The following is a 13,992-nucleotide window of genomic DNA, read 5'->3' on the forward strand; positions in this document are numbered from 1 at the left end:
TAACCTGAATGTTCTTTATTCAAGATGAAATAAAGTCAAACAGGCCTCAGCTGTAAATGTTATAAAATTATTAACCATCTTTAAAAGATTCCCTTATTCCAGTAACTGATTTTCAAGATGTTCTCTTGAAAAGTAGTGCAGTTGTGAGTTAACCTGAGATCTATCAGGATAAACATGTAGACATTATCACATCAAAGTTTTACCCAGCAGGAGAAATTGATTACAAACAGTGTGTGTTCTCAGAGCATAACACTGCAGCAGCGCCTTGTGTGAGTGAAACTCGACAGCAGAAGATCATATCCAGTCCCAGAATGTTCAGCAACTTCACTCAGCTCCTTCAGACTAGCCAGCAGCAGTTAGCCAGGCTCAGAACCAGACTCAGAACCAGACTCAGTACTAGGCTCAGCTGCAGGCCGACGCCTGTGCATCCATTATGACGAAGAACCCCAGGGAGTATGGCGGAAGCTTCAGGTGCTCAGCAGGAGGAAGCTGAGTGCCGTTGAGCTCAGGGAGAGTTTTATCATCCACCATCTTCAGCAGCTCTCCATTCAGCTGAACAGACCTGCAGGGAAAACAGAACACACACAGTCAGGACAATGCACGTGAGGGCAATGAGAATCAAGCAGAGCTCCAACAGTCCACAAAGAGCCAGACTGTCACGTTTACTGAAATTCTGCTCATAATAAGGTCGGTGCATCAGCCTCAGTAACTTCCTCTAGAACTCTCGAAGTTCATCTGGTCAGTTTGTCCCTTTCACCACTAGATGTCACCCTACTCCTGCTCATACCTTATTGCTACATGATTGCTACAGTCCATCATTAGAATGCACTGTCAGTCAAACACAAAAGCCTTAGTTTTGCTCACATCAGCAATGTGGCTGAAAGCAAAGGTCCAGCAGCATCGGTCTGGTGTGTTTGTGTCCTTTGTAACTTCTGATGTTGACCTGACTGAACCAAAGCGTCCAGCAAGCAGTGGTCTGAAGAATTAATGACCCTTACAAAAGCACACAGTGGTCCACAATGTCACTGTAATGTCAGGAACCCGGAGAAAAGAAGAACTCTGAAAGCACCAGGGTCAGTGGTTATGCTCTACACTCCCTCCTGTCCCTCCTTCTGTTCCCATTTCTCTCTTATGCTGTGTTTGTATTTTTCTTAATGTTGGAATTATTGTTATTTGTTGTTTTTGCGTGCAGCACTTTGGCCAGCGGCAGTTGTTTGTAAAGGTGCTGTATAAATACATGTAATTTAATTTGATTCAGTCAGAGGTAAGTTCAGATTTGTTGCAGCACAGACTGCTGCTGGTGCACCCTTCTGCCCACAACATCACCATCTACCACTATTAGAAGAACTAGAAATGAGGTATTTTTTAAATTGAATTAAAGAAGGATCAAGAATGTAAATGGGGGAAAACTCAGACTTTCTCTAACCATTTAGCACAGAAACATTCCAAACAAATAACTTCTCAAAACAGCCGCTGCCACAAGCATCTGCTCCATCACTGTCCACAAACGTTTCTCTTTCCTCTCGGAAAGTGTTCTGATTTAAACCACTGTCAACATTTCACATGACAGGAAGCACCAGACAAAAATAAATTAAATCTTCTGCGTGACTCGGTGGCTCTCAGTTAGGGGAATAAAAGGCTGTATTGAGAGGAGAGAGACACCTGGACTGCAGTCCCTCCTCCCCCGGCTGGTTGGACTGGAGAACAAAAGCGTCCACTGTGCTGCTGGAGACGCGGGCAGGAAGTGAGATCCTCACTGGCTTCCTGCTCAGGTTCATCCATATCAGCACCACGGCTCCGTCAGGGTAACTGCACACAAAACAAAACACAGCATCTCACCTTGGGCTGTCACCAGATCTTTACACCAGCTTCACCTCTTTGAACCGCCTTGGACGTTAAAAAACGCAGCAAACATTTCTTTTGTCTCGACCTCTTGATCAGTTTGTTTCTCCATGCTTCCTGAACATGTTTGTCTAGTTTCTGTGAGTACCTCTTCCTGTTGGCGCAGTGCAGATACAGCCTCACTCTTTTACTTCTGCCGGAATCAGAAACGAGATGAAGCTTCAACACCTCCGGTCCGACGAGTCTCTTATAGAGGAGCGACAGCCAGTAATCCTGGAAGAAGAGCCAGCAATTCAGACAGAGGTGGGTGATTCAAAAAGATGCCAGAAAATCAAATCAGATGACTGAGTAGAGAGAGAAAAGTATGGGTGAATAAAATCAAACCAAAATAAAGGTTCCAGTTTCTGTGAGTATGATGTTATGATGTTAAACTGATTTTCAAACACTCTGGGTTTCTTTACTTGTGTCTTTTAAAACTGGTTAAGACTCCTCTATGCAGGGTGGGTCTAAACTCAGCAAAGATTGATCCTTGGTCCAGCATGAAGACCAGAAGCAAGTTACGATGAAATTAGACAGTCAAGTCTTCAGATTTATTCCTGCCCTTTCTTTTGTGTATATGCTATTGCCTAACAACTATGGTGGGAGAAGGTGTTTTTTGTATTAGAGGAGACTGTGGACAAAGTAACACCATCAGTTCCACCATTTAATGACAGATAGAAGTTATGATATTTGATACATAGACATAATATAAGGATAGACGCCTCATGGACCGCTCTCGCCTATTGTCGCTGACCAGATTTAGGGGGCCATCTTGGAGCGGTCCACCACTCCACTCAGCTTATGTGTTTAGCAGCACAATGACGTATCAGCGCATTTAATCGATCATAACACGCTTTTTTGTTACTGGAAACCATATTCAAACATCTATCAATGCTACATTTATAAACAATTGTATTATTTAAGTATGTTTTAATACATAGTTGAGCATATTTAAATATGCTTAGTGGCTATAACAATAGAATAGGAATGGAATATTCTGATATTGATGTATGATGAGCATATTACAAAGCACACAGCCGACTATTATTTATTATTTATTACTAAACATTTAATAAATTATTTTGTAATATATATTTTTTTATATAACTATACAAACACAAATAAATAATGATTAATACTGAATAATATATATTGGATACATGTTTATATGTACGTGTATATATTAGAGGTGTGCGTGTGCCGATCGATCTGCCACCGATCATAATCGGCCGATTTCCGTGATCACGGTCTTTTGTTGCCGATCACACAAACTGATCACCTGCATCTTATTTCGCAGCCTGCCTGTGCAGCTGGTCTCCTCTTTCCTTCACACTGCGCAAACGTGCAGCAGCAAATCCTAAGCCATGTGGAACTATAACGCACTGAGTGAACGGGGACGTTTGCGTGTTGCGGCGGAAAATTGAAGCATGTCAAAATGCATCAACACCACGAATCTAATATGGCATAAAAATAATGGCATAGCCTACTTGATGGAGTTTGGCTACATCGAGGCTCACTGCAGTAAAAAAGACAATCAGATAGCAGGTAAAGCACCGCACAGCTACAAACACTCACCCGGATTAGCATGACGGTCAGAAAGCTAAACAAATAACCCGCAAAATTATTTAAGTCTTCGAGCTGCGGCTACTACCTGTAGCGCTACAGGTAGTAGCGCTACTACCTGTAGTAGCGCTACCAGGTGGAGCAGAAGCGGAACGCCGCTTCTGCTCCACCTGGTAGTGACTCTCACACCGAACCTCTGCTTAAAGCAGCAGCGTCTAACTTAAAATAATACATTTTACATACGTATTAAAACTTTCACTGTCCTAACATGAGACAGATAATCTCTGGAAAAAGAATCAATTTCCTCTGCCTCCTCCCTGCTCTGCATAATTACTCCGCTCAGTCAGAAACAGCCACTCAGAACTAGCAGTAATCAGCTAGCCGCCATGCTAACAAGAAGTTTTCATTCAGTAACTCAGGATTGTTTATTGTAATGGATCCTGTATTTGCCTTTGAATATTAAGTTTTATACTTGAATGTTTTGGCAATGTTGAGAGGTTTTATTTTGACTCTTTACATCATTTAGCCTCTTCAGAGCCTTCATATGTTTTCAGTCTGTTAAAGATGGTATTATTGATAGCAGTACAATTTACACAATGCCTGTTTTGTTTTTTTCTTGGAAAAAGCTATTTAAAAGCTTTCGTCTAAATTAAGGTGAATTCACAGTTCCTTTTTCCACATAATGTAACCGTGGGGCTACACAGTGGTGCAGTTGGTAGAGCTGTTGCCTTGCAGCAAGAAGGTTCTGGGTTCGATTCCCGGCCCCGGGAGTTTGCATGTTCTCCCTGTGCATGGTGGGTTTTCTCCGGGTACTCCGGTTTCCTCCCACAGTCCAAAAACATGACTGTCAGGTTAATTGGCCTCTCCAAATTGCCCCTAGGTGTGAGTGTGTGTGTGTGCATGGTTGTTTGTCCTGTGTGTCTCTGTGTTGCCCTGCGACAGACTGGCGACCTGTCCAGGGTGAATCCCGCCTCTCGCCCGGAACGTTGATAGGCACCAGCAAACCCTCCCGACCCCACTGAGGGACAAGGGTGTAAAGAAGATGGATGGATGGTAACCGTAGTGCTTATGATTAAAAAAATAATAATTATGTAATTGGTATCGGTGATCGGCCCTCATGGATGATCGGAATCGGCAGGAAAAACCCTGATCGGCACATCTCTAGTATATATATATATATATATATATATTTTTTTTTTCAGCCAAGGAGTTCTGAAATTGAGTCCAAAATCCGATGTGAGATTCATCCGTGCTGCAGTGAATCCGTCTCTCTATAGATATCTCCCTCTTCTTCCTCACATCGTGTCTTTAGGAAACTTTCAAAACAAAAAACGGAAGATTTAGGATGTATCTTACTAGTGAAAGAATTACATATAAATATAAATAATAGTCTTTACCACCTGTGTAAACTTTGCTAGTGAATGTTATAACACATATAAGTTTTATAATATGTGTTATATTGTTTCATTTCTAATATAGGTTCTTGTGTCAGATAATCTAAGTCAATGTTAGAGAATAATAAATTTTTTTAGATTTACGGAATCTCGGTTATCCTTCATAGCGGGGCTGAACCTGTATTACACCAAGCACTGTAGCTAATACAGTATTAGCTGGTATCTCGCCGGTGGACATAAATACAGTTAAGTAATATTCTAATCACAATATATACACAATAATATGTCCATCTTACTTGTGAAATGTTGTCTGTGGAGCCCTCACATTCATAATCCATAGATCCGAACAACAATATCCCTCAGTGCTGAGGCCGAGGGAGTACCGCTCCAAGATGGCTGACGTATTTCATGCGCTGGAACAGCCAATGCGGGGTATACTCTTATATTATGTCTATGGGTAGATAGGTCAGTCAAACTGTATTAACAAACCAGCGTTCTGACAACTATCCCAGCATGCACCGCGCACTTCTTCTTCTACGGGGGAAAATGAAGTTGGCGGCTGCTTACCGTAGTTGCTAGACCTGTTGTGGCTCAATATTGGTCCATATATAAGGCGCACCGGATTATAAGGCGCACTGTCGGCTTTTGAGGAAATTGAAGGTTTTTAGGTGCGCCTTATAGTGCGGAAAATACGGTAAATGAAAATGGCCAAAGTAACTCCGATAGTCAGCAGGATCCCAGATCAGATTCCCGGCTGAGCAGGGAGTCTCTGGCAGCATGGCTTCATCCGGACCGGGATCGGCGACAGGGTTCAGGATGAGACGATGATCCTGGAGTTTCCCCCGGACATCAGCATTTTTCATATCTATCATTCCATGCATGCTTTATCAGCAACTTCTAGATCTATTTTTCACTCATTTTTTATTATTTTTGCATCAACTCACTGAGTCACCTCGTAAAGATGCAGTGGATTGAAATGACTGAAACTGAGTTCATGGTGATCACCATGAACTGGTGATCAGTTCATGGTGAACTGATCATGAACTGATCAGTGATCAGAGCCGTCTTACCGGGAGGGGGTCCAGGTCGTCATCGATCATGTGGTAGCTCCCAGCGCCGACCAGCACCTGCCTCATCACCACATCCAGGCCCAACCTGGCTCCTAGGCCCAATTTATCCAACCACCTGCACACACCACAAGTCTGTTTGTTTTCCACAACTGAAAATATCCAGCTCTAAATGTGAGCTTAGCACAGGCCCTCATGTTAGCATGAGCTGCTACCGAGCTAACATTCTTGCAATTAATGTTTTATTTTCGGTCTTCTCTTTCTCCTTCTTTGTTTCTTGAATGATTTTCTTCACTTTTGTCAGGTTGTTTTAGCTTTAGTCAAAGGCTTTCGGTAGTAAAATAAGAGGTTTATTAATAATAAAAGGTTTCTGGGTTTTGGATAAACTTCAGTACTGATTTGTTACGTTATCATTTTTATGAGACTGTAGTAGAACAGTCAGCTGCTCTTCTTCCCCTTTTGGATCCAAAAACCATTGCACCATAAAACCATAACATCATACACCTGCTGATAAACTGTACAGACCTTTCAGTAATACCTTGTGAACGTCGTCACACCTGTTAAACATTACAACCATCATCTGTAAAGATAAATTCAGAAACTCTTGTTCCGATTAGTCCCGTTTGTCAGATTAAGAGTAACTTTTAAGACTAACAACCAGGTTGAACCAGGAATTAAATACACTTTCTGTGTTAAAAATTTTTTTCATTGGTCTGATGTAATACTATGATTTCAAATGTCATGTTTTCATTAACAGAATATTATCATATCCAGGATAAAGGCTTGAAAAAAATCCATCTCTGTGGAATTAGTCTATAAAATATGTTTCACTTATTGAACTATTGAGCTACTGAGTGAAATGAACTTTTCTATATTCTAATTAACTGAGTGATGGTAAGCAGTAATGTGAAGTATTAAACATGGAGTTGATGATGTCATCAACAAACCTACCGTCATCTGGTCAAAGCAGCAGCACTGTGAGGATCATGTTCATTTAACACAATTCAGCCTGATCTGCTCTGTGAGAAACTCCAGAGGTCAAAAGTGAACGTCTCAACAATCACATGGATCTGTGACACACCACAGTTTGTGAGACTGACGGACTGTGTGTCTAATCGGGAGCACCACAGGGCTCTGTTCTCTCACCATTCCTTTTCACTCTCTACACTTCAGACTTCAGCTGAGTATTTCTGGTTCTGATGATCATCAGGAGCCTCTGTTTCCTTTTCCAGCCCTCAGAATTACAGCCTGAACACATCGTACAGCTTCAGCTGATCCTCAACATGATCCTCTCTCAGCAGCAGTGATCACTGAATGAATCAGACTTTATTCTGGTTAAATGTGAAGTTTTCCTAAATAAACCTGGACTCACATGAATCCAGAGACGAAGGTGTCTGACAGTCCCCGCGCGCCGCCTCCGTAGGCCGAGCTCGTCTCTCCAAGCCACACTGGTTTCCCCGGAGACTCCTGCTGTACTCTCTGAGCCACACAAGGAACAAACAATGAAACATCTCTGTCATCAAACCCTCAGCCACCCAGCTGCTGCAGTCTGACGGCGTTACCTTCAGAACTTCATTGGTTTTCAAAGCCAGGGTGTCCAGAACTTCAGGATCTAGAAAATCCTGTAGTGAAGTGTCTCTGCCGTTCACATAGTAACTAGGAGACAGAGGACAGGACAGTGTGATGGAACCACCATGTGACAGCAGCCATCGCTTCGGGATGATTTCATATCTAATCAATGATTGGCTGAGCTCAGGGTGTGAAACCACAGAGGAACCAAAATCTATCAGCAGCTGCAGCAGTTCCAACAGCACTGACTGTCCAAAAACCCTCATGTGACTACAGATCCGTTTGGACAGAGCTTCTGCAATGATGCTGCAGCTGATGTTTCTGTGCTGTTGAGGAATGTGGTTGGCGTGGCAACAGTCAACTCACTGGTGCCAGGTACAGGCGTTGATGGCCTTGGCTCCACTCTGCAGGAAGCTATGGCAGAAAAACGGGGAGGAAACAGTTAGTGAATTTATAAAGTTAAACTAAAGCAGAGTGAGGATCCACTGACGTCATCTTCAGTCCGTCCAGTAATGAAGCAGTCAGCAGGTTAGACTCTACAACCATCACCGCTTCCTGCAAACTCAGTCACTGTTTACATCCTTGCTGGCATTTGCTCAACCATTTGCAGCTTTGCTAATTTTTAACATCATTTCTGCTGTTATTGCACATCAGTTTTTCTGTGTTTTTTTATGTTCACACATTATGTACTTTTTTTAAAGTCATCCTACTCAGAAGCGCATCTCCTGGATTGCGAGTACAATATTTCTATTCTAATTACTGCACAGTATTTGTATGTTAGAATTTTGTACAGTACATTATTATTGCTGTTATTGTTCATCTTGTTTTTTTTATATATGTATATCTTTAAAAACTTATTTGAAACTTTTTTGTGTGAACTTTCATATCTTCATTCTGCTGTTACATCTGAATTTCCCCTCTGAGGTTCAATAAAAGTTTTTTTCTATTTTGCTCTATTAGCAAATGAGACGTGCACATGTTTTGTATAGATCCTCTCCTTATTATTCATAAAAACTATACATTTTCATGAAGAAAACAAAAGCATTATAGTTTCATTTGTGATGCAGATCCACGTCCGGTGCAGACCTCTCCAGCAGATCCGCCCTGCGGTCCCGTGGCTGGCCCACATCGGGTCCGAACAGCCCGGCGTCCCGGTAGAGTTTGAACTCTGACATCATCTTTCTGAGATGGGTGAAATCGACTCCCAGCTGATTTCCATCCACACGGATCCCAGCCTTCTTCTCAAAGCTGTTTGGCTCTGCAGACACACAGAACACCGTCAGTATGAGACTTTCACCTCATGGAGACACGGAAGTGAAACTCAGACGTCACGTAAGAAACCACAGAGTTTCAGTATTACTCCAGGTTTGCTGCAATAATCTGTAAAAAAGGAAGAGAGAAAGAAGAAGCTCATCTGATAATCGGCTTAAAAGGTTTTCTGATTCCCATAAAGCTCAGCGTTCACTGCTGAATTTGGATCATGATAAAACCACACAGATTTAGATCCTCTCTACAACAAAAGAACAATCTTCAGAAGTCCATCCAGCTTTCTGTTTCTGTTACAAACAGACTTTGTTTTCTAAAGGAACTTGAGGATTCCTCAAACATGTATGAAAGAATCAAGGTAACACGCCAGGTATGTTCATGATGAGGGAATAAAATGATAATATGATGTAAAGCTCAAAAAAGTGGATTTTACACAATACTGCTCCTTTAAAATTTGTGGAAACGTAAAAAAAGCTCTCAGGGTTTTGTGTTAGATACAAAGAGCTGCGGGTGTCGGATCCCTGAATTTAGGACTGCTCAAGGCAGCTGGATTTTATTTATGGGTATCAGATTAAAGGGAGTTAAATACAATTTCAGATTACACTTTTCAGATTTTTATTTTAAAACAATTTTTAAACAGAAAAGAAGCTTGCATGTGGTACTTTGTGCTGGGCTATTGCACAAAATCCTGATAAATTTATTTTATGTTTTGTGATTGTAAGATTACAAAATGTGAGAGTGTTTCAGGGATGGATGTTTCTGCAAGGCGCCATATTCTGAACAGGATACGTTTCCTGATAAAGACGCCCTCTTGTTCCTTCCTCAGCCTTCTCAGCAGAGTGAAGACGAAATAATAACTTCCTGGTTCTTAACACACCACAGATGGAGACGTTAATTAATCACTGACTGAGTTTCATCACAGTGAGCAGATTAAGGCTACATTGATGTCACCACAGTGTTTGAATCTGTCAATGTCTCTTTCCTTTGTGAGTTAGACTTAGTTAGATGCACCTGACCAGCTGAGCAGTTCATGCCACTGCCTGAAGCCCACCCTGCTCCCTCACTGAGGCTGGTGTCTGAGTCAGAACTGTGAGAGCGGATGCTAACCGTTTCCCAGCTCCCAGGACATCTCGTACTGTTTGGAGTCACAGTAGCGGAGCAGAGAGCGGGCGTTGCTGCTGTTCCAGCTGTTGTCTGCCGTCCGGAGCAGCGCGTTCAGGCCGAAGATGAGATCCAGGCTGCAGCAGCTGCTGAAGGAATGCAGCAGGTCCACGGTGAGCTCTGAGAGACAGACAGCCATCAAGAGACTCCCGCAGCTTCAGAAGACAGCCGGCCAGACATCCACAACCTACCCGTGAAGTGGACCGGGTTGTACTGGTTCTGCTGCTCCTCCTTGGTGAGGACGATCTGCTGCTGGGCCCAGTCTTGCTTCAGTCTCTGCTCCAGCCACCAGGGCAGCCGGACACTGCTGCAGGGCTCACCTGAGGGAGCGAGAGCCGCTGGTCAGAGGACAAGTTCTCCTGGCTAAAGTAAGCCATCAGAACACAAACTGCTGAACATGGCGTTTATTTCAACACAGTGAGAATGTGTTGTGTTGTTTATGTCTGCAAATACACTGCAGTCCTGTAAGCTGGAGGAGTGTGATACTGCATAGTATCAATACGATACCAAGTAAATACAGCGAAAGTATCACCAACAATAGTACCAATACTTATTTAGAAATAACATTTCAGGAGGAAAACTGTCATCAAAGAGAAGTCATTATCAATCTGAAAATGATACTGGCTTGGTATTGATATTATCAATATTATATATTGTTACAATTAAAGGGGCAGTATTTTTCATTTTCAAGGCACATAATGTCCTTTTCTAGCAAAATCCGTTGATATAAAAATGCTGTTCTATATCAAATATGGTTGAAAAGAAATTTTACTTTCTGATTTATTGTGTTGTAATTGGGCCTCTGTCTCTTTAAAAACTCCTGCTCTTTCTGAAACTCCACCTCCAGGAAGTCATGACAATATGGCTGCTCAATTAACCCTTTAACAACGTTTTTACCAATGTTGCAGTAAGAAGTAGCTGCTATAATGAGTTCCACCTGGTGGAATCCACAGTTCCACCAGGTGTTTGCTAATTGCTGCTGACTAGTCTGAAGGAGCTGAATGGGGGAGGGCTGCTCTGTGAGGTGGAAGTTTGGAAACTACAGCTCAGACAAGAAACTGCTTCTCTGAGGCGCTTGGTCGGCGTTTTGCACAACTGAATGGTTGCCACGGAGATTGAAGGGTTTCTCAACATACAAGAAAGAATCAAGACAACACTCCAGGTATGTTGTTGAAGAGGGAATAACATTATAACATGATGTAAATCTCAACAAAGTTGATTTCACATAAGACTGTCCCTTTATGACAGTGGTCCCCAAACTTTTTCCTGTGAGGGCCACATAACTTTTCCTTTCTTTGGTCGGGGGCCGGAGTCAGTTTGTAACAGAAAAGGTGTGACAATTGCAGGAGTGCCTAAATGTCAAAATATATTGTTTTCCAGAAAGCACAACCAAATAACATTATCTGGGTTCTTCACAGAAAAGTCCAGGAAGGATAATAGTCTGTATACAGACGGCTCATTCGGAACTATGAGCCGCACTGGACTGTAAGCCACAACCCCAAAGTTGTTTTTTTTGCCAGTAAACATACACGCAGATATCTTTGCCACTCCAGGTTTTCCTCAACAATGCAGCAGCAGCAGAGGGGGGCGGACACCCAAAATTTGAGTCATAACAGGTCAATTGAATATCACATTTATTAGGGTTGAGAAAGGAAAAGTTGCCAGATTTAACTGAACTGATTACGGTAGTTTCCGAATGGTAACACTAAAAGTGCTGATCCTTCGTGTCTGATACTAGCATGTGCTAAATCAGTGGTCCACCTTTTTATTACCGCGGACCGGTCAAGACTTGGAAATTTTGCTGCGGCCCAGGAGAGGGGGAGGGATGAACAGTCAGATAAGGCTTCTGCATGTTGGTGTTCCCACTAAATACTGAATATGCCCTATTTGGGTTTCCCGGGCCCCTTTTATGCAGCCTGTGGGTTTTTTCCCTGACTTGGAACGAGAATACGACCTGCTGAATGTGACAGGTAGCCAATCAGAAAGCGCGGTGAGGTCAGAACAGAGGGGAATCCCAAACAGCTGACATATCTGAGAGTCCGGTGGTTATCGGAGATCATATGTGGAAATGTTTATTATTAAATCTAAAGGTCATTATTATGTTTATTCAGTTAAAATTGTTAACTATGAAAAAACATATTGACCTCCAAATCATAGTGCAGCAAATAGAGCGGCTGCTCACGTTGTCTTTCATCCACCGCCTTTTCTTTTATCTCTTAAAATGACTCCACAAACTATCAGTATTGCTTCTACATCGTCATCCGCGTTTGGTTATTCTAAATTCCTGCTATGTTGGGGGTTTTACTGGATTATCCTCTGGAATCGGTTCGTGTTGCTCCTCCTGCCTTGGACACACGAACCGATCGAACCTGTTGTACTTTTATCAGCTCTGTGGTCACAGAGGTTTGGAGAATCGGCTGACAAATCTTAAATCTTTCCGTCTAAACCAGACTTAAGACTCACAAGCTCTACTCATCTCCTCTCGACCACTGCCCAAACGCGCCGACTCTGGTCGCTATGGTAACGTTTATATATCCCTTCGAAATATTTTAACTCACGATGACTAACGGGAGCCCTGAGCTTGTTTCTCTGCAACAAGACAGTCCCATCTGGGAGTGATGAGAGACAATAACACCTGAAGTGTTGCTTATATCCACAGCCTGCTTGGTCTCTACGTTGCCTCATTAGCAGCCGGTCGCCGCATGTTACGCAGAGCGGGCTTGTAATGTGGGACTCACCTACCGGTCCGGGATAAATCCATTCTCCTGTCTCTTCTCTGGGCCTTTTCCCCTTTGCAAAGAAACTTTCCAAAGACATCTGATCTGTTTCTTACTCATTTTGCTGCTTGTGGGCTCAATGATTCACTTCCTGCTAAAGAGCCCCCTGGTGGTTGAAGAAAAATCCACATATAAACGGCTTAAAGTCCGGAAAATACGGTAGATGAAAAAAAATCTGAATGCTCTCTGGTATTGTTCAGGGGGCTGGACCAAATGTGGAGGCGGGCCGTAGTTTGGGGACCCCTGCTTTATGATATGTTGCGAGGAGGAGGAGGAGGAGAAAGAGGAGGAAGAGAAAGAGGAAGAAAAAAAAAGAAGACCTGGATCCAGCTGCTGGCTCCTCTGAGGACTGAACACCATGAAGTCCTGCTTGGTTCCCCCGAACCTCAGAAAGGCTGGACTCAGAGCCGTGGCCAGAGTCCGGATCCTCTGAGACCTGCCGAGGAAACATGGTGGACAGTTCAGCTCAAACACCCGAACACAACCGCCTCCCTCACTCTGGTCCTCATGTAACCTGCTGACTGTCTGCTCTGAACAACTGTATCATCATCATCATCATCATCATCATCATCATCATCATCATCATCATCATCATCATCATCATCATCATCAGATTAGAGGCAGAAGCTCTGTCACTACTCTGCTACTTTCTGAACGTGTCTCATGGAGGTTCTGAGGAGCACACGCTGACATACAGAGGGGAACATAAGTATTTTACACACCACTGATTTTTCAATTTTCCCTTCTTCCAAAGAACAGAGACATCTGTAAGTGGCATCAGGTACGCCTCAACTGTGAGGGACAGAATAATAAAAAAATAATCCAGAAAAACAACGTTTTATGATTCCCAAGCAGTCTGTAAAGAAGGCAACTGATGTCATGAATGAACTACATCATGTTAATGCTGTTCCCTTATCAAACAAACAAAAGAAAAAGTTAATAAATTACAGCAGCTTGGTTCGCCAGAGCAAAAGTAAAATAATGCCTAAAAATAGAGCAATTTCTTACCACCTGTATTCTTCTTTTCACTCTTTGTGTCCTTTACGCCACACGGACACCGTTGCCATAGCAACTCATGCTGTTTTTTTACTTAAATCTTTTTACTGAGCTGTGAAATGAGCTATAAGAAATCCTGTAAATTTACAGTAAAATACTGGTAGGTACAGAGGCCAGCATTTTACTGTAAATTTACAATATCTGCACCGTAATCTAATCTGACAGTAGATTACTGCTGAAGTAAATACAGTACAGATACTGTAAAGAAATAGTAAAATACTGGTTAATTTAGCTGCCAGTTATTTACTTTAAATGTAC

General features: G+C 42.5%; 2 protein-coding genes across 3 annotated transcripts in view; one reads left to right on the forward strand and one right to left on the reverse strand.

Moving 5' to 3' along the window:
- The window catches only part of hpse (heparanase), a 16,031-nt gene continuing 2,039 nt past the window's right edge, over positions 1-13,992 (reverse strand). The window contains exons 1-12 of one of the 2 annotated variants that reach the window (XM_081613507.1): positions 13,687-13,708; positions 12,999-13,114; positions 10,093-10,221; positions 9,848-10,021; positions 8,561-8,732; positions 7,841-7,888; positions 7,468-7,561; positions 7,278-7,384; positions 5,909-6,023; positions 1,991-2,115; positions 1,663-1,809; positions 1-562 (exon numbers count right to left, since the gene is read on the reverse strand). In XM_081613507.1, coding sequence (XP_081469633.1) covers positions 403-562; positions 1,663-1,809; positions 1,991-2,115; positions 5,909-6,023; positions 7,278-7,384; positions 7,468-7,561; positions 7,841-7,888; positions 8,561-8,732; positions 9,848-10,021; positions 10,093-10,221; positions 12,999-13,038 — 1,311 coding nt within the window. In that variant the 5' untranslated portion in view covers positions 13,039-13,114; positions 13,687-13,708 and the 3' untranslated portion in view covers positions 1-402. Of the gene's footprint in view, positions 563-1,662; positions 1,810-1,990; positions 2,116-5,908; positions 6,024-7,277; positions 7,385-7,467; positions 7,562-7,840; positions 7,889-8,560; positions 8,733-9,847; positions 10,022-10,092; positions 10,222-12,998; positions 13,115-13,686; positions 13,709-13,992 lie in introns of those variants that run through there. The other variant, XM_008423144.3, reaches the window with a different exon arrangement.
- LOC103473149 (drebrin-like protein B) overlaps positions 10,986-13,992 on the forward strand; it is a 19,322-nt gene continuing 16,315 nt past the window's right edge. Inside the window, exon 1 of the mRNA XM_008423141.3 lies at positions 10,986-11,063. Within this exon, the coding sequence (XP_008421363.2) occupies positions 11,001-11,063 (63 nt within the window). The 5' untranslated portion in view covers positions 10,986-11,000. The remainder of the gene's footprint in view (positions 11,064-13,992) is intronic.

The sequence above is a fragment of the Poecilia reticulata genome, chromosome 12 (genome assembly GCF_904066995.2).
Source record: "Poecilia reticulata chromosome 12, P_reticulata-male-v2, whole genome shotgun sequence".
NCBI classification, from domain to species: domain Eukaryota; kingdom Metazoa; phylum Chordata; class Actinopteri; order Cyprinodontiformes; family Poeciliidae; genus Poecilia; species Poecilia reticulata.